The 19,476-nt window shown below is 37.9% G+C and overlaps 1 protein-coding gene across 2 annotated transcripts in view; it reads right to left on the bottom strand.

Moving 5' to 3' along the window:
- Positions 1–815: 815 nt before the first annotated feature.
- Positions 816–19,476, bottom strand: part of SLC12A1 (solute carrier family 12 member 1) — a 44,803-nt gene continuing 26,142 nt past the window's right edge. For both annotated transcript variants that reach the window (XM_068409887.1, XM_068409888.1), the window contains exons 16-26: positions 19,305–19,416; positions 16,742–16,882; positions 14,758–14,864; positions 13,791–13,873; positions 11,057–11,200; positions 9,368–9,499; positions 9,024–9,135; positions 6,768–6,854; positions 4,379–4,514; positions 2,008–2,075; positions 816–951 (exon numbers count right to left, since the gene is read on the bottom strand). In XM_068409887.1, coding sequence (XP_068265988.1) covers positions 816–951; positions 2,008–2,075; positions 4,379–4,514; positions 6,768–6,854; positions 9,024–9,135; positions 9,368–9,499; positions 11,057–11,200; positions 13,791–13,873; positions 14,758–14,864; positions 16,742–16,882; positions 19,305–19,416 — 1,258 coding nt within the window. The remainder of the gene's footprint in view (positions 952–2,007; positions 2,076–4,378; positions 4,515–6,767; positions 6,855–9,023; positions 9,136–9,367; positions 9,500–11,056; positions 11,201–13,790; positions 13,874–14,757; positions 14,865–16,741; positions 16,883–19,304; positions 19,417–19,476) is intronic.

Here is a 19,476-nt window from a genome sequence, read left to right as displayed (position 1 = left end):
ACCCTAATATTTATAGCAAAAATTGTCAGAATATTTAGTATTTCACTGATTTCTCTGTGAAATTTACTTACCACATTTAATTATTTGCAATCATATATTCCATTCCATATCAGAGCTTGAAAATTCATTATCAAGTCTTGTCATATACAAGCCATATTTTTATATATGTAACTTTTTTGTTTGTCAGTTAATTAGAAGCATTTGAATTATAAATTAGCAGAACAATTTAGGTAAAAGCATCTACTGTAGGCATAGGTCTTAAATTTGGCAATATTATAGTTAAACAGCATCACAGGCATTCTACTTGCATTGTATCAGTTTATGACTTTGACCTGATGGATACCATACAGGTTTTTTTTCTCTCTCCCAAGTTGGTGCATTTATTTGTAATCCTCCTGTGTGTCTATTGGCAACTATGACAGTACAATTTGAAAGAAGTATTTATTTGTAGATTTAATGCTTTTTGTATTGTAGCAGTTAATTTTGGATTCGCAGGATAAATACCAAAAGCATTTTAATACTTGACAAAATTAGTGGAATTTCTTCTTTGTATGTTCAGAATATTTGCTGTCTCATGTGAGATAGATATATATAGATTTTCCTTCTTTTGCCTGTACTGGAGTGTAACACCAGCAGGGACCATTTACATTTTTTTGTCTAATTCTTCACTGTGTTGCTTTGGATTTCTCAAAAATTTTCTGTCAATTAGTTAAGTTTTAGATCTGTATTAGATAAGTATGTCTTTAATAAATCACTGCCATTAAAAATGTAGGTGTTGAAATCAAGCAAGGAATATTCTAGGCACTGATGTTTTTCTAAGAATAGAAAGTGAGTACATTTTTGTGGTTGCCCCTGACCATTAAGGTTGGAGGAAGGTTCTTGGATAGAATTTCTAGCCACGCCATATACAGGTAATCAGATACTACTCCTTTTCTTGCCACTGGGAGACTCCTGTTTAGACAGAGAGAAAAATAAAATTAACATTGTGAAGACAGGGGCAGCCCTGATAACATGCATCTCACTAAATATTAAGTAGAAAACGTTAACTGTTCATATACAACTCTGAATGTTCATAATTAGATTATACGATTGTTTTAATCTTAGCACAAGCTACCATTAGGCCTTAATCTTGCAAACGCTTGCTCACCTGTTTAGTGCCATTAACATGGCTAGTTGTACTGGGCACGGACTGCTTGTGATTGTAACCTTAAACTGGTAAAGAAGCATTTTCAGGGTCATAAAACCCACATGTAATGTGATTTTTTTAAAAGGATAAAAATACACTACACGCACAGTTTTGCAGCCCATCAGCTTCTTTCCTGATCTGTAATTACTGTGAGATGGGAGTTTTAAAGTATGGGTCAATTTATGGTAAACACTACCTGATCACCCCCTTTTTGGAGGCTGAAGTAATAGAGCTAAAGAGGTTTATCTGCGCATCACAAATACTAACTAATCTGTTGAAGCTGTGTATAAAAAAATGTGGCTATAACTAGAAATTGATTCTGAAAATGGCGGCTGCTTTTTTTTTTTTTTTGTAATTTTATTGGTGGCCTCTTTTTCTTTCTGCAGTTGCATCATCCTTATTCAGTTTTACATGGTTCCAAGCAGACCTTGGCTAACAGCTCCATTTATTATGTGCAAATCAAAAGAATCCTTTCTCTAACTTCGAGTTGTTAATAGTTGGGGGAAAAGAAAGCAAAATGTAGTTTCTGCAGGTGAGTAAGCAGGTGGAACACTCAACATGTAGATTTGGATGTGAAGATTACATTTTGGACACATTTTCACAAGTAGAGCTTTGTTTTAAGCTATGAAGAACCACTAGGAAAGATTCATATTCAGTATAGTCCCGGAGAACCATCAGTCCAGATGCAGGTCCTTCAAAAGGAACTTAAAATATTATTTTTGCCCTCAATGAATTAACACAAATGTTTCTGTTGCTCTAGTCCAGAATCCCTTCACATATTAGACTATTCTCTAAGTTAGAACTAAAATCTTGCAACTCACAGGACAATGAGGTTAGCTGCCCTCGAATGCTCTTGTAAGAGTTCATTGAGACGGACTTGGCGGTAACTCTGATTAAAACAAAACAGGAAAAAGAAAAAAATCCATTAGGTCAGTGATCATCAGTTCTGGTGCCTTATGGACTTCTACACTAGCCATTGCCTGCAACATTTTTTTGCTATTGCTTTCACAGCATTGAAAGACAGGTCTGCTCTGTGGTCCAGAGTGACAGAGATGGCAAAATATGAGGCTAAGACATGCTTCTTGATTAGTATAGTTACATGGAGGCCAGAGTTGTTCATCACTGTGTAAGATTTCCTGGGGATGGGGATTATTTTTGTGCTGACAGTACCAGAGCTGGCTCAGACATAGTTTTTAAGTATTTCTTTGGCTATGGAGTATAGGAACTGTGCAGGGAGTCTTTTGTGCTATTGTTTGATGGCAGTTAATATATTTATTCATCTGTTTTGTTAAGTGTCCAGCTGCCATGCTGGTAGGGCTGAGTGTCAGTGTGTAAATGAGCACCTTGCCGGAAATTCACCTCTTAAAAGACCAGGAGTCTGGAGTAAAACTTAGCTGCTTTATGTATTGTGTATTTGTATGGACTTTTACAAATTACATAAATGGCTGTTATGTTGAGATTCAGCCGAGATTGCTTATGGTCAGGCTCAGGCCCTCAAAGTTTTTATAACTTAACACAAGTCATAGGGAACAGGAGACTGGGACAGGTCTGTGTAGAGGGAGATTGCAGTGTGGGAGATGGGTGTATCTTAACTGGTCTTATAAATTATTCTCTCTTTCCCCGGAGAAGGTAAAAAGCTGTTTTTTCTCCATTCAGACCTTAAATTTTCCTTCTCTACAGAAATTTCACTGTTCTTTTATGCATATTATATAGGTAAGAATCCTCATAATTTAGCCAGTTGTTATCTCATGAGAGTCATCCTACAACATAACCCTTTATCTGTGCTGCCAGCTTTTTCTCTCTTGAATTTTAAATGTGTTCTAATGTCCTCCGTAAAACTCACAAAACTGCCTTATTTCTGAAGATAAGGGGCATGTCTTTGCAGGTGTGTAAGCTAAACTTTTTGTTGCTGTTCTTATTTTATGAAGAGATTTGGCATTTTCATATTGCTGACTGCTTTCAACGTATGGGGTTTTTTCCTGGTTCCTTAGTTAGTGACCTAGATAAGACCAAGCTTAATCATGTATTTTTTGCCTGTTATATCTTCACTGGTTCTGTGCACAAGTGTGTATATCTGGGATTATATTCCTGTTGTCTTTTATTCTGAGATGTTTTAAGGGCTCTGACTCCCAAGTTTTTATGATTTATACTGAGAGTACTTCAAAAGTTTTCTGCCCACAGCTGACTACCGTGACTTTTTGCTGGTTGTCAAATCTATGGAAAGGGTAATACAGTGAGCAGTCAGCCTGCTTTCCCAGCTGCTGCGGTCGGTAGTATAGTGTGTTATCTTAAATCACCATTGATTTCAGCTTATGTTAATATGTCAGGCTGTGACCTCTAGCAGCACTGAGCTCAAACTCACAATCCTTGCTCTGCTGAGAAAGTTACCAGTACCATAAAGTGGAGATAACTAAATTCTCAGTGCACTCAGGTTAATCCAACAGGAACCATAAATAAAATTGCTAGATTAATTCTCTGTGAGTTACAGGAGAACTTGTCTCTTAAGGGTGGAAGATTTTGCAGTATCCTTTCGGCACTGGCCTGGTGAAGCCTGGCAGTTCATTGCTAAAAAGCTATGTTCCAACAAAATTAAAGAGCAGCCCGGGCTCTAATGCACCCAGTGGATCAGCCTTAGAGTGCCTCTGAGCTGCGGCAGAGCTCCTGAGTTGTAGGCAGGTTTAGTCTTCACTCTGCCATTGCGGTAAGAATCTGCGTTAAATCTTGCCTTTTGAAAAATTCCTAGAGCCAGTTGCAGGCTCTGGATTCAGTTCTAAAATTCCCAACGTGGTGAATGTTTGGAAATGCGCTCTTTAAAAAGGTTCAAGCTCTAAAACAGTGGAGTCATTTAATAAACCTCTCGGCAGATCTTATAGCTCAGGCTCAGTGTGGTGCTGTGTGGCTTCTGGTTCAGAGGTGGTTTTCATCTGGCTGGCTCTGTTGTGGGCAGAGCTTCTCATCAGCCTGGAAAATACTGTGTAAATGTGCCAAGGTCTTACAGAGTGCTGAATAATGCAATCATAACACACCTCTGCAGTGTTTACAATATAAATCCAGTTTGTAAATATCAAATACAGGTTTGTACATGTCATGTTTCTAATTCTGTATCTGGTATTTCACATTTTCTTACTAATCGCTTCAAACATCTGGAGTGTAAGAAAAGGTACAGATGTAGAAAGGTAGGCAAGGCTTTACCTTCTCCTTGAATGCTTCCAGCTCTGCATCTGTAATTTTCCATGGGGTCTCTCGCTTTAATTTCTCAGCAGTTGTTATATCTTTGCAGCTTTCATGGAGGCGATATGGTTCAATCATCTCTTCAAAGAATTTCCAGCTGAAACAGAAATTACAAAGGAGGCCTTGCTGCAGGGTATGAACTCACTTAACTTATTTCACAGACACTGTGTATGGCAGGTCCCACTGACGATAATTGTAGCTGAAAAACATGCAAAATCTTTAACTATTCTTTGCTACATTGTGCCCCAAGTTATATTTGTGCAACTTCAATATGTTAGGGTTAACTGAGGATAATTAAAAGGTTATTTGAGGATAATTAAGCACTACATTTGGCCTATTATAGTCACAGAGAATTTTCTGCATTTTCCTGATTGTAGCAAAAATACTGAAATGAGTTCTACAGTAACTCCAAACTGCAGTATATTGGTTACTAATGTTAACAATGGATATGGGTCTCCTCATAAATTCTGAGCTTTTATTATTGTTTTAGCATTAGCTAGAGCTATCACCTGACTGATGCAGTTTTACTGTTAACAGTTTTAATGAAAAGGAGAAAAAATCTCCTCTGGCAAGGGGCTGAAGGAAATGCTGCAGGTTTTTTGCTATATGGGCGCTCAGATTTGTGTTCATTTCCCAACTTTTCCACAGATTTTCTCTCTGAATTTCAATTTATTTCTTGAGGCTTTTGACTGTCATCATCTGGAGAAGCTTATCATCCTTCTGTACTTCCCTGCTTGCCCCTTTGTTGAAAGTTTCTGTCATCCCACAGAGACCTCAGGGAGTTTCTTTTATATTAATGTAAGTGAGCCCTTTATGCTGACAGGCCTGACTGTGAAGTGAAACGGGAGGCTAGGCACAGGCTGGACTTTGCTATATGGCCAGGAAGTTAAGAGATGAGTTAAAGCCTGTGGCATGCAGCATTTAATGTTGCTGTTGCTAAGTTGCTAGAGAGTTGGTCAACATCCTTAGTGTCTGTTTCAGTGTGTAAAATAGTGATACTCCTCCTATTATTAGTGAAATAAATGGGGTGCCAGCTGGGAGAGAGATACAGTGGTCTAGCAAGCGTCTGGCACAATATTGACTTGTTCTGTTCAGATAGTGCTGATGCAGCAGATGTGTTTGGTTTTTATGTTAATGCCAGATACAAATCTTTTTGATAGCTTTTACTTATGCAAAATCACTGCATAGTACTGGAAAAAGGAAAATTATTGTGCACAGTTCTTTGAGTAAAAAAAATTAACTGAGAGATCAAGAGGGTGCTCATAAGTGACTTGAAGTATCTGGTAATAAAATCTTTATATTCTTTAATTGCATTCCCTAAGTCAAAATCTCCAATGCACTGTAGAAACACTGGTGAATCTAATGTTGTTTTTGCAAAGTTATGTGTGTGTGGAGAAACGGGACACAGAATGATTAAGAGACTAACCTCAGATTGCGCTTGAACTCATAGGAAAGGCTCTGGGTAGAGAGGAGGAGCCCTTTGACTATGAAATAGCTATGGACCTATCAAGAGGGGAGTAAGGGATGGGATGGAAGAGAGCATAGCAAGGTGAGAACATTTTCAGAGGATCTTTAAGACCAAGAGCAATATTGTGAACTGAGTTAGGATTCAGTTACTCCCTGAGCAACCTGCTATATACTTTTGTCTACATAAAGCAGAAGGTGATTTGGAGATGTGTTTTTAGAAAGCAAGGACTTGAAGCTGTTTGGTTTTTTTTTTTAGCTAATACAGCTGGAGGTGGATCTTGCTGAGCACTGTTTCACCAGCTTCCTAACCTCTGCCTAAGAGCATTAATTCTGTAGATAAGTTAATTTTTAAAAACATTGAACCTTCATTTTATTTGAGTGATAAGGGAGTGTTATAATATTGTCCTAATGAGAAAGGAGAAGTGTGCTTATGTTTGGCCAGAAAAATGTTAAGTTTGTGAATTCATGGTAAAACCCAGAAGGCTGAGTTGGCAGAGATGATGAGTTTACAAGTGAACAGCGACTGACTGAATAATATGATGAAGGGAAGTCTGTTGCAACCTAAATAGATATGAAAAGCCATCATAAAATGCCTGTTAAATTTAGTGGCTCATAATAAAGACTAATTAGACACCATACTTAAAATTGAGTCTTATCATTACAACATAAAGAAAAAAGCTGCCTGTAGTTTTGACCCTTTGATTTGTGATTGTTAAAAGGTTCTTTTCTTTCTCCTCCTCTAGGTACTTGGAAAGTGATTGCAATAAAGTGACAGTGTTATTCTTTGTGGTGTGTTTTGGTGTTTTTTAATGCTCAACATAAAAGAAACAAGCTTCTGCTAAAGGCCAGCTGCTAAATAATGGATTTTGTTAATGTTTCTTACCTCTCTTTGTTGGGCTTTATATTGATATCACAAATGATATTAATATCAGCGAATTTTATTCTGAATTTGCTTAGAAGTGAAGCCATCCTGAAAACAAAAGAGAACATTTTATCACTGTATTTCTGAGTGCCTTGCATCAAAGAGCAATCATAAATGAGTTAAGATATCAAACACAGTTGTCTCGTTATCTTTAACTATATGACAAATTACTTTAAATGCTTTAGTGTTTCAGTTTCCAATTACACAACTGGATTGATGTGATTGCTCTAGTATAATTCATTTACGTATGATCAATGAAAATCACAAAAAATTGAAATGAATAGCAGACAGAGGGAAGGGTGTTTACATTTTGGGAAAAAACAGTACTTTAAGTATTTGCAAAGGCTTGAATTATAAAGGAAAAATATTCAAAATGCAGTAGGACAGGATTCTCCAATACTGAGAGAAGGCTTCTGTTATTCTGTTATTATCAGAATTCTATGCATGGAGTATGTACAACACTGGTGGTGTATGTGTTGGTGAAAATTTGGTCTGGAAGGTTGATGTGCAATACTTAAAGAATCTTTTTCATTTATGAATTTATATTGATTTAGTCACATGTTGTCTTTACATATTTTCATAAAAGAAAATACTTTGCTTTTCTGCCCCAATTGACAGGAGGAATAGTTTACAGCTTTGTGCATGTTTGTGCTGAGTTTAGAAGGGTTTAGTTAGGTCAGTTTTGCCTTTGGTTGAAGCATGGTTGGGAACTTGTATTTTTTTCCCCCCTCTTTTATTCTCCTTTTTTTTTATATATATATATATAAAAACTTTGGAATTTGAAAAGGTCAGAAAGTTCCTAGGAGCAAACCATGATAGAAATACATATTTGCTTATGACCTGAGAATTTACTTGTTCTTTTTTTATATAAGAACATACTGCTTATATAAATCTTGATGTCCCTTGGGGCAATCCTTGTTTTGAACACCAAAAAGAGCAAAGTCTTAACTTCTGTGGAAAGGTTTTAATATTTGGGGTATTACATGTTAGCAAAAGTCCAGTCCTTGAAGGCTTCTGTGTGTGGTGGGTAGAATGTGCTGTTGAGTAAAGCTAATGTTTAGGTAGAAATACATACACATATTGTTTTCTTGGAGACAAATTAGGTCATTGTTAACTGTACTGACCATGCTGTTCACTCTGGCTTTTGTAGGACAAGCAGTGTATACAGGGGCCAGAACTGCCTATGTGAAGACTCTGGACAGGGGGCAGAGAACACTTTCCTGCAGGTCCTGGAGCAGCTATAAGGCTTTTTTTACCCAATGATAAGAATAGTTCGTACAAACACTTGTGAATCTCTTCTACAGAAGTATGTTCACTTTAAGATAATGCTTACAACTGACAGAATCACAGCGGAGTAAAGTTTGCTTTATGTGAAAACAAAAGCCTAAGGGAGTATCCCTGTGGCAACTGTCTTTCCGAGGCACTGTGTCATAATCCTAGTGATGCTGGCTAAATTCTAACTCCCGTCCTTGCATCCATCTCACTTGTTTTCCACTGGAGTTTTGGTTGGGGGCATTGTTTTTAACTCGCTACATGGTGCTGCTGCTCTTTGTTAAGCAGTTACTGACTTCCATCCCAAATTGTTCTGCTTCCACCAGTGATGAAATGGCTGTGCCTCTAGTGTGTAAAGTGCTTTGGAAGGAAAGGTCCTATATACAGTGATGATGAAAATAAGTTTATATTAGTACCTTTTATTTGCTTGAAGGTAAATGATGATTATGAAATCTAGACTTTTTTTTTTTTGAAAGCTAAGTCAAATCAACTTGGTCTTAAGGTTGATTAACTTGCTCTTTAACTTCTTTAGATTTTACCACGGTTAATCACATTTCTATGAGCTATCTGTCTATGGTATTTGCATATGAGAAGCTTCATGTGCAATTTCACTTACTGTTAACTGGACAATCTCATGTAAATCCCATAAAACTAATTATATTCTCATTACACAGCACAGACCGCTCATCTTAGAGAAGGGAGTATGAGCTGTTAATGGGAAAAATTGCTGGATGTGAGTTTCCTTTGGTAATCACCATTTACATTGAGCCTTGATGGCTGCCATAAGCTCAACACCTTTCTATCAAGTACATAATTTTCTTTCATGCTGCCCACACTACAACTAACCAGTTGTGCTGAGACGTTCCCAGCTTCCTGCTGTATATGCATTATATGCAGCATCAATTTAAACTCTTTAAATAGTGAAACAAATATAGTTATATTTACACTAGTTTTTCTTCTTCAATCCTATTGACTTTTCCTCCAGTGAAGATTCTTAATTTGCAATTTTTCCACTTCTTCCTGATAGTTAGAATGTAAGGAATTAGGATTGTTAGACCTGGAAGAACAAAGAAAATTGCAGGAAGATCAAATTAGTGAATTGTGTGGTAAAAATTCTATCCTTCCCTTTGGCAGCGTTGGACGTAAATTAATCTTAAAACATTTAAGCCAGACAGAAAATTGACTACATAATCTTAAAAGAAAACAGTTTTGTGCAAGTTCCCAAGTCTGTTTTCATATTTAGTAACACAGAAATCTCTCTCACTGCGGTTCTTACTCGAATTCCTTACCTCCATCATCGAACAGCCACCAAATGTCTATTGTACCTTTTCCTTGCTTCTTTTTAAATTGAGTGCTGGCTTCTAGCAGCTTCTGATTGAATTCACCCACATGCATTGACTGTATTGTGTTAATGGTGCTCTCTGTAATGAGAAAGAAAAAATGTGGAAAGATTTCTGACAAGTGAGGCAACAGGTAGCTTTAGGGAGCCAAGTGGAGAGAAAGCTTCAGGAAAATGAACTGTTTCTGACATAATTTCTATATTTTAAATCTGAAAAAATTTACAGTGCAGATGCTATAGACTTTTAATATACCAATACGCACAGAAACCAAAGCTCGTGTAGTACTTCGTCACTAGATTATAATATCTTGAAAAGGGTTATCTGATTATTTGTTCTCTGGATCTTTTTAGTTAACCTAAAATTCACTGGGGCCTTAAAAAGCTACTGGGAAATATCTGATAGATTTTAAAAGTAAATGGCATCATTTTGCATCATTGACAAGCTCAGCTGTTTGCTGTAAAACACAGAGCTCCCTGAAATGCACAGTAATGGTGGACAAAGAGAGCTAATGGGGTACAACCGAGAGCACAGGTGAAGCTAAGACTGGAAGGCAGAAAGCAGAAGCATATATGGCAACTTCCCTGTGCTTGAGAGGGTCGTTGTTATTTGAAAATAAACTGATTCTTGCTGTTTGCTTGTCTGGCTTTAAAAGGTACAGTCTTGCCTATGTCCTAACAATATCTCCTCTCATTCCATCTTTTGAAGCCTGTGGCTTTATTACTGCTTTTCTTCCAATGATTTCAAAGAGATGATGTCAGAGCAGTATTTTAAATGGAGCAGACAGGCTTCTTTAGAGGTTTTACTTTGATCTGCTAGGTTCTGAAAATGCTTTGTTTGATTTTCCTGTATTTCTAGAGTGTGGACGGGATAGTTCTAAAGCAGCTATTGGTGTTCCTCTACAGTTCTAGCATCTATGCTGGAAGATGCAACAACTCTCGAGAGGATGAATGTATAAGCAAAATGGAGAGGCAGGGATATTTATGAACATCATTTATCTCATATATAGAGCCAAAGTGTGTAATATGTATTTCCTTTATGCCTTTCTGAACTACATCGAAAAGGGTAGTTGAAACAGGGGTGCACATTCTTGTGGTATTTGTTATAAAAATGGGTTCTACTGAAGTCTGCAAAATGAACTGAAGTCTGCCAAGTAAAGAATAATGACATTTTATGTTTTCAATCTGTAGATCATCTTGATACCTGTGGGAGTTGCATGCACTGCCAGATGTAATAGTCTCCGCAGATGAAAATTCTGAAAATACTTGTCTGTGTACAAGCATGGCTTCAGGTGGGTCATTATCATTACAGCCTTGCAATTGTGAAATGAGACATTTAATTCTGTCTGTATTTCTGTATCATTTTACTATGTCTGAAATGTAATTTTGATTTCATCATCTATACATTTAAGTTATGTGTTAATTAGTTATTTGCCAGCATGATGTATATGTATTTTCAGTACTTTTACCACCTTAATTCATGCATTTTGGCCACCAAAACTGGTTTGTACAGGGTGCGTCCTGGTCCAGGGACTTCTGGGTGGCTCAGGAGTTTTCACCTTGGAGTCAAAGTCTAGTTTGCATATGGGTGAAAATGTGATGCATTGAAGGGTGGGGGAGAGGTTGTAATTTTGAAACTTACCCTTTTTTGTTTCATGTTTTGAGATATTGAGTGTTCTGGCTTTTCTGAAGAATCCCGAGATGCCACTTTTTCCTTCTTCAAAATCATTTTCTTTAATGGTAGCTTCCAGTGCCAATCTCTCCTGCTCCAGCTTCTCTAATTCCTCTGTATATTGGGAAAAGTAAGGAAACTGGTAACACATCACTTTCTATTTTAAATCAAATCACTTACCGAAATAATGGTGGTGATGTAACTGCTGTTGTGATACTTTGTATACAATCTAAAGCTGTTGGGAGGAAAAACTTTTAAAATGCTTTTTCCTTGCAAACCAGTAGGGAGGAGGAAGCTGAATTCCTCTCTGCAAGCCCTAACTTAGGGTGCCCAGGCCTACAGCAGTGGTGTGTACTGAAGTGCTACTCAGCTGCTCTCAGATTTCCTCTTCCAGATCAAATTCAGTATGACTATATTTTATAGTTACATGAGATACTATTTATTGAGTTATATTTGTGGACTTGTTTGGTTGGTTTCTTTCCCCAAGAATTTGAAAACACATTAGGAAAGCTATTTTCCTAAAGTGCAAAAGCTGAGGTATTGAGTTCTAGCCCTTGGGTCCCTATTCTAAGAACAAGGTCACATGGCTTTGGACTTTGAGATGCTCAGAAATATGTAAGGATCCTGAATATGCAATCAGTTTCTACGCTGAAATATTTTTAATATTTTTTTTTTTCAGTATTTGCTGCAATGATGTAAGATTTAGCTGACAAATTCAGTAATATAAAAGAACAATTTCATCTTAGCAATATTAGACTTTTGCTGAGAAAAAGGGATCATGTGTAACTGTGGAATATATTATGGTGAAGCACTAATTAATATGATCCAGGCATTTGCCTGCAGAAAGCTTTTTTCATAATGAAAACTTCTATTTGTGTAATACATGAGCTAAGAGTGAGACATTGTGACATTTAAGACATTGTGTTTAAAAAAAAAACCCAAACCCTCACTAGCTAGACCTTATTAGCTCTGTCGGCACTCTCAGTTGCCAACAGAAAAGAATATAACTTCTTTTACTGTAGGATCCATGACAGCCATGTGCTTCTGACTATTCGACATGATGATACTCACTAACTTAATGGTTACTCAAAATTAAAATTTCAGTGTCTTTATTAAACAGAGTGCTGTAGCAAGTATAATAGAATACAATGATCTTTTTTTTCCCCACTGCAGAGACTTTGTATCTGCTTCAAAGCATTTCTGCATATTTGAGGGTTTTCCTTTTTTTTTTCCCCCCTGCGTTCCTAATTCTTCCTGATTTCATGTGTCTTAACACTTAGAGAACATTTGCTAGTTTGTGAGAATGCAAAGTTGGTATTTGCTGTAATTTCACTGGTGTTCTAGTGACTGATGTTCTGAGCTGTCAGTTTCTGATTTACATCAAGCAAAGAGACAGGCAGATCTCTTTCAGGTATCAATAAAGGGGAGGGTAAAAAAAGCACAATTCGTTTGGAATTTTTTCTTTAGTCACCATAGTTTTGCCCTGTAGCTCTCCATGCACATCAAGCTGCCAGTCTTGGCATTCATATACCCTTGTTTCTTACAGGATCCTCTGGCGCCTTTTAATTCTGAGAGGCGATTTGCTTTTGCGGGTTGCCTCATCCTAGAATCCATCCTCTTTAATGGGGAGTTAGTTTTGGTTTTAATTAGCTAAGGTACTGGGTGTTCTCCCCAGCAGTTCTGAGTGCAGTCTGTGTGTCTCTGGGAAACTGGGGGGAAGCTGGAGGCAGATTTACAGCAGGCGGCAGCAAAGACTTGCCATTCTTTTTATGCCTGCCTATGTTCCTTGTCTATAGATTTTTATCTAATTCATTTATAACGCAAAACATTTATCTGGTGGGGAGGACAAGGGATGTTCAGATTTAGGCTCTATCTGTCTGCTCAAGCAGACAAACTTATGAGAAGTAGGTAAATTACTGTACTGAAAACCTAGAGAATTGTTCTGATGGGGTTTCTATATGGAGTCATTCCCTCCCCAGGGTACCTGAGGAACCAGTGAGACCTCTGTGTCCTAAAGAGTAAAAGGAGTAAGGAAGGCCACCATTGTATGTGGCTTTTGGAAGCCCTTCGTTTAGGTGCAGCTGCCTGCATGCTCTGTCTCCGTCTACCTTTTCCACTCAGATGGCATGTCTCCCTGAATGGTTGTGGTATGGTGGAAGGTTTTCCCTTTTGCCCTGAGATATGAACCACTAACCTAAGGAAGAATGAACAAAAAAGGTGAAAAAGAGAACTGATGTTTCATGTGGTTTCCAGATTTTTGCATGAGTGGGAACTTTCTGGGCCCCAGCATTCCACAGAGGTAATACCAGAAGTGCAGCTTCCTGATTCCTGCCAGTCCCAGAGATCTCAGGGAGGAAGAGGTGCCCAGAGCAGGAAGGAAAGATGCTGCAGAACGACTGGTTGCTGTGGCACAGCATGATTTTACTGCTTTAGTCTGTGCCTGTGCTGGAAGTGCTTTGGGAATTGAGTTCTCTGGTGTGCAGAGCCCCTTAATGTGTGAGGCTTGGCCTCCTTCTGTCACTGCCAGTGCTTTAGCAAGGATTTCGGGCAGGATTGAAACTGCAGAAGCAAGGAAGAACCGTAGAAGTTACAGGTGTAGGACTATTCTAGAAACCAAATGGTGACTCTAAGAGTATCGGTCAGATTCCTTCTTGTGCTGAGCATGTGACTAGCATAGATATTCATCTGTTGAGTCACTACATACCTTGAACCTGGAGGACCTGAGAGATATCAAATCCTTGGCTAATTCTAACAATAATCATGCCAAGCTCAAAATCAAAGGCATCACTGAAAAGAAAGAAAAAGAAAAATAAATAGCCTTTCACATCATGCATGTCAATGAGGGAAGCTACTTTGAGCAGATCAGTAAAAGTGTTAGTGCTCACAGGGAGGTGTTACTGCCATGTACTAGGCTGCTCTATGTAAAATTGCAGAAAGAATTTCCCAAGATTAAGTAAAGTACTATCAACTTTCTTCCCTCATTTAAAAAAAGAGTATCATTGGGCATTGGAACAGACAGGCTATTCTTGAAATGGGTCTTTCTGATAACACTTTTTAAGAACTAGGTTGTCATTGAGTAATTTTTTTCTCCCCTCTCTGAGGAAATAACAAAGCTGGGGTGGGTTTTGTTGTTCTTTAACTTGCTTCAGCTTTACAGGTGAATTTTGAGCAAGAATCTATGAGAAGCCTTTTTCTCAATGACTGTTGCCTAGCTAAATCCCAACCCACAGAGCTGCTGAGCCTTAGGCACACATGAGATTTGAAGCAAGGCTCTTCCTCTGTCTCCTAGACTTAAAAGAAGAATTCCATGATGTTTTCTTATTCTCTAAGTATGTACATTAGGGTGGTTTTTCTCTGAGCTCCTGCCCACTAAAAATGGGAAAATACAATTCTGCAAAAGCACAGCTGGCAGCAGTGCAGCTTCTTTATGTAGTGTGGTCAAGCCACATCAGCTCTAACAGCGCCAGATGTTTGCTAAGCAGATCTTGCTAGGTGTGTGAAGCCAAGGAGCCTTTTTAATGGGCAGAAACTTCTGTTATAGAGCTAGCATGTGTGAACCCAGATTTGTAGGTATTTTCTTACATTGTTTCTGCGTGTCAAGTTCTGTGTGGAAATGGTATATTAATCTAGTCTAAGAGGAGTAAAAAAGGAGATGCTGAACTGTGACTTACTGTATAACGCCCACATAGTTTTCAACTTGCATGGCAGTGGCATTTCTCCAGTCCTTCTTAAATCCAATCACCAAGGTATTTGGTTTCATTCTGCCCAAGCCTGAGGCCTAACAATATTAAAACAGTGCTTGAGAAGGTACACACACATGCTTTTACTGTAAATGAAAAGTAATGGCAAAAGATAACTGAAGTAATGTTCTGGAGGCACTTACAACTGGATTGCATTTCATGAATGTTCTTCATGCTCATACCCATGCAGAAAGCAGAAAGATTAGCTCTAAATCATTCCGACTATAAATGATATTAGATGACAGAAATGTAGTTTTGCTAAATTAGCATTCATTTGCATTTCTTCTGACATGCTCTCATTAAAATGGTTCAATAACTTGTAATCAAGAGAGAGTTCAAGTACTGTTTGTATGCTCATTGTAACATAATAGCATAAAGCTTTTATCAGATTTGGAATATTCAATAGTTGAAGTGGGTCTGAAGTCTCCTAAAACACCTCAGATATGCAGAGAAGGCATATCCTCTTAAGAATATTTTTGCCTTGAACTTAGAAAACTGTTGCTGTTCCGTTTGCTGTATTCTTTCCAAAAGATTATGCAAAAGTAGATGAGCATACTTTATAGATAAAATTACAGTTTACAAACAGGAAGAACAAATGGTGTGTCAAGATATTGGATTGCCTCCAAAATTGGGCCTGGATGCTAAAATCTGAACAAGTAAGGGTTGTCAGATCTAGATTCAGCTAACCTAATTTTTATAGAAATCTAAAGACTCAATGTATTGGGAACCTTCAGGAGGAGACCCACAAATACAACAGCTTGTCAAGTTGTTACACTTGCCAATTTTTACAACTAGCAAAAAGAAAATAGATAAAAACTGCTGGAGCCTTGGTGGGTTTTTTTGAGTAGCACTGATACATCTGCACTATTTACATTGAAATGAATAATTGGTTGGCAAAGCAATGCAGATGTCCTTAGGTTACAATAATGATGATATGGTTATCCTTCTGTTTGCTGGAAGGGAATTATTTGTGGTCCAGTAGTTGACTTTGGCAATAGTGTTTAAGTAGTAATGGAAAGGAAGAGATCATCAGACTGTAACAATTCTCAAAAACATCAGAAGGATCTCCTACTGAGACGATGTATAAACCCAAGATGAAATGTCCTTGCGAGGCTTTGATAGAACAAAGGGATCTTTATTAATAATACTTCATCTTGCTCAATTGTACTGTCCATTCAGCAAGTGTACAAAGAGCACTGATAGGCTACCAGTGGGTGACTGTTACCCGCAGTATTTTAGTTGATTCCCTGCTATCTCAGTTTGCATTGATGTCTTTTCAGCAGTGTATTTTGTGCAAAGGATGGGAATTTTCTCTACATTTTGCCTCAGTACCTGTATGTTTAAATATTCTTATATGTGAGAGAGAGAGGAAGATGGGAAATACGAAAACAGTGCCTCTGAGCCTTCATTAAGGCCATTTTAAATGAACTGTTGGAAATGATCTGCTGTATTCTTAGAGTAATAGAAAAATATTGCAGACTGTTTTATTTAGATGGCCTTCTCTCTGTTTGCAGAAAATGTATATTACACATTTTCAGTTTTCAATGAATGCAAAAACATTCTTAGATATTTAATATGCTGCATAATACCAAACAATAGAATTGATTTGAAGTGTATCAAGTGTTGGCTGCACAGACATTCATATGTTGCCCTGTAGATGCCTTTCTTTTTTTATAATAGTGTCTTGTTCATTTAGGAGAGACTCAGTCTGCCTTGTCTCATAATTCCATAGCCCAGAACTAGATCTCTTTATGAAATAACCTGTAATATAATATACATGTACCCCCAGAATGCCCTTTCTGTTTATAACGTTATCAATATATACATAGGACTTCTTAACAAGTAAACAGTAATGCTTTACATAAAGGGATGCTTTGATGTAACACTCTAGGTGTTCTGTAAACAAAAAGCTTACCTGAAGTAGACTTTTGACTCCATCTCTGAAGCTGTCAGCTGCCACTGCTGCATAAAAGGCTTTTCTCTTGTTCTTTGTGAGCCAGGCCTGCTTTTTTGCCATGCCACTGTTCATCTCCTTAACACACAGCTTGCGTGGTCCCTGCATGATACAATGAAGTATTATTAAAAAGGCTTTGTATTATACATCACACAGTGATTTTGAAGTAGTTACCTAGTCCGCTGTGGGAGCGAGTGGAGAGAGTCAGAAGAATACATTTCCAAAAAGGGTCCACAGAGATGTAGCCCTTTGAAAAGAACTGTGCTGCTAACATAATTCACATTCTGTTCGAGAGGGCTGAGGCTGTTAATGCTACTTAAATATAATGATTCTGACAGAAAGAAGGACTACTATGGATTGTAACATCTTAGAAAAATATCTAAGATATGATGAAGCATCTCTGAGTGAATGAAGTCCCTCCCTGACTTGACTGCGTAAACAAGTCTCAGCAGATCTAGATATACATGGTTAAGCTCCTATCTACTAATAGTAAGAGAAAAAGGTTGTTGCCATACAATTAAAGATGCAAAAGCCTTTGTCACCAGGTTCTTCCAGTGGTCATCTGGTAATCTAAAGAGACAAAAATCCATGTGCATATCCAAGTCACAAGACATGATACACTGACTTGACAGCAGAGAATGGGCTGGCAGTGGGTTCCCAAAAGATTAGGCCCAGGGAAGACATCAAGTCTGCACTGTTGGAAGAGTAGTGTGAAGAGCAATAAGGTTGCAGTTTGCTTGTGGGTAAGGAGAGGAGAAAAAAAAAGTCTTATCCTTCCTCCCAGTCTCTCTAAGGAGAGTACCTGAAGATAGTTTCACAGCTGGCTTGCACAATATGTTTCTGCTGGCCAAGGGGACAGTCCCGCCCTTCTATCGGATGACAGCCTATCTGTGTCCTTCCCTTTGTATCAATGTTAATGTTTGTGCAATTGTAAAAAGCGTCCAGTGAATTTGCAGACTGAAGGCTAACCTTGCAAAAATATTTTACATGAAGGCAGGCAGTAAAAGCAGAATAGCCCTTTGTACTAGAAGCTCAGACTGTTCAAGCAAACATGCAGCCACAACCTCAGAGACAAAAAACTTTTAAATCATCTTTGTGTTAGGTTGCCATATTTATTTTGCCTATCTCTGAACTATCTATTACCATGTTCCTGGAAAGTTTCTTGCTGCCCTTTGGGGAAAAAGGAATGGAAGATGTTCTGTCTGGCATGGTGTCTCAAAACTTTATGCATAGCTAGCAGGATGTCAGCTTTTGAGGCAAAATATGCTGGGTGTTACATTTATGGCTAAATAGTCTTGCTGTATTTGTTATGATACATATATTGTAGGCTGCTCTTCGACATGGTCCCTAGGAATTGTATCATCCACTTTTTACCACAGTTTTGCAAATCACAAAGGTTCATTGTGTCACACTTTTTTGCCAACCAAATTAAATTAAATGAAAATGCTTACACTAGCAAAATAGGCTTAGTTTTTTTGTATAGACAGGAATAAAATCTCAGTTCTCCATAGAAAGTACTAATATTAAAGAAACATGCCTAACTTTAGGAAGCTGCATGGTCTCAGGATCTTGTTGGGATCGATTCTACGCTACTGAGTGCAGTGGGAAAATGAACAATAATTACAGCAGAGAAGAACTGGGACCATTCACTCGTTATAGATTAATTTGATTTGAGAAGAGTCACGCGTAGATCTTCTGTACTCCCTTTCTGCCATGTGGCAGCATCAAGTGAATTATTCCTACACTCCTGTAGAGGAATATATTATCTTGCCTGGACTGGCTCTAGTTAGATTCTGCAGCCCCATTTGGTGCTATGAGCTGGTTTTTTCCTCTCAAAATTAAAAGGCCGTTGTAATATTTAAAATACATTTTCTCCTCTACACTACAAACCAATCTGTTTTTGTTCTGTGCTAATGAGAGACTAGATCTTCATCCTTTAAACTAGATCATTTCCTGTGTATTTATAACTAGAAATATACTTTGCTCCTCTCTTTAGATCTCAGAAGAACATGTTTATCCTCAAAATTAGCATTGTTACAGTTTTGGAGAAACCACTGCAAAGAGAGCTGAATTACTTGCCAAACCCCAGCACTGCAAATCAGTGGCAAAGCTGAAAACAGAGCCTAGGTAATTTGACTCTTGCTCTACAATTCTTCAAGTTTTGTTGGTTTTTTTTTGTTTTGTTTTGTTTTGTTTTTTTTTAAGCCTTGCTGCATCCCTTTAAAAAAATAAAATCTTCCTTTGTAATGCTTTATTTTTTCCAAACCATTTTTTGGTCCATCTACTATGAACTCTGAAATGCATCTCAATGAGGTGTTTACCAGCAGGCTCTGTATCAGCGAATAGGTTTCTTGTCAAGACTTATGACAAAATTCATTTTCAGTGCGAATCTCTCTCATGGTCTGCACAGACACCTGTCAGCACCAATGGGAACATTGTGTGCCAAGTGAGAGTGGAACATGTAATTGGAGATCTGCAGCACCCACCGGTGCTGAATTTTCAGATTTATATGAGTTGACCTTACCGTGTACACTTCACAACAGATGCAGAGCCCGTTGTTCTTTGTAAAAGTATGTGTGATGTCTAGCAGAGCAGGCCTGATCATAGGAGCTCCTGTTAATGCTATGCACTGGGGTCTGTTAGGAGGAAAAAAGACTTATTTAATTGGGTGATGTACTTATTCAGAATAAGCCATT

Source organism: Nyctibius grandis, chromosome 11, assembly GCF_013368605.1.
Source record: "Nyctibius grandis isolate bNycGra1 chromosome 11, bNycGra1.pri, whole genome shotgun sequence".
Classification (NCBI taxonomy): domain Eukaryota; kingdom Metazoa; phylum Chordata; class Aves; order Nyctibiiformes; family Nyctibiidae; genus Nyctibius; species Nyctibius grandis.
This window is presented reverse-complemented; position numbering and strand designations above follow the sequence as displayed.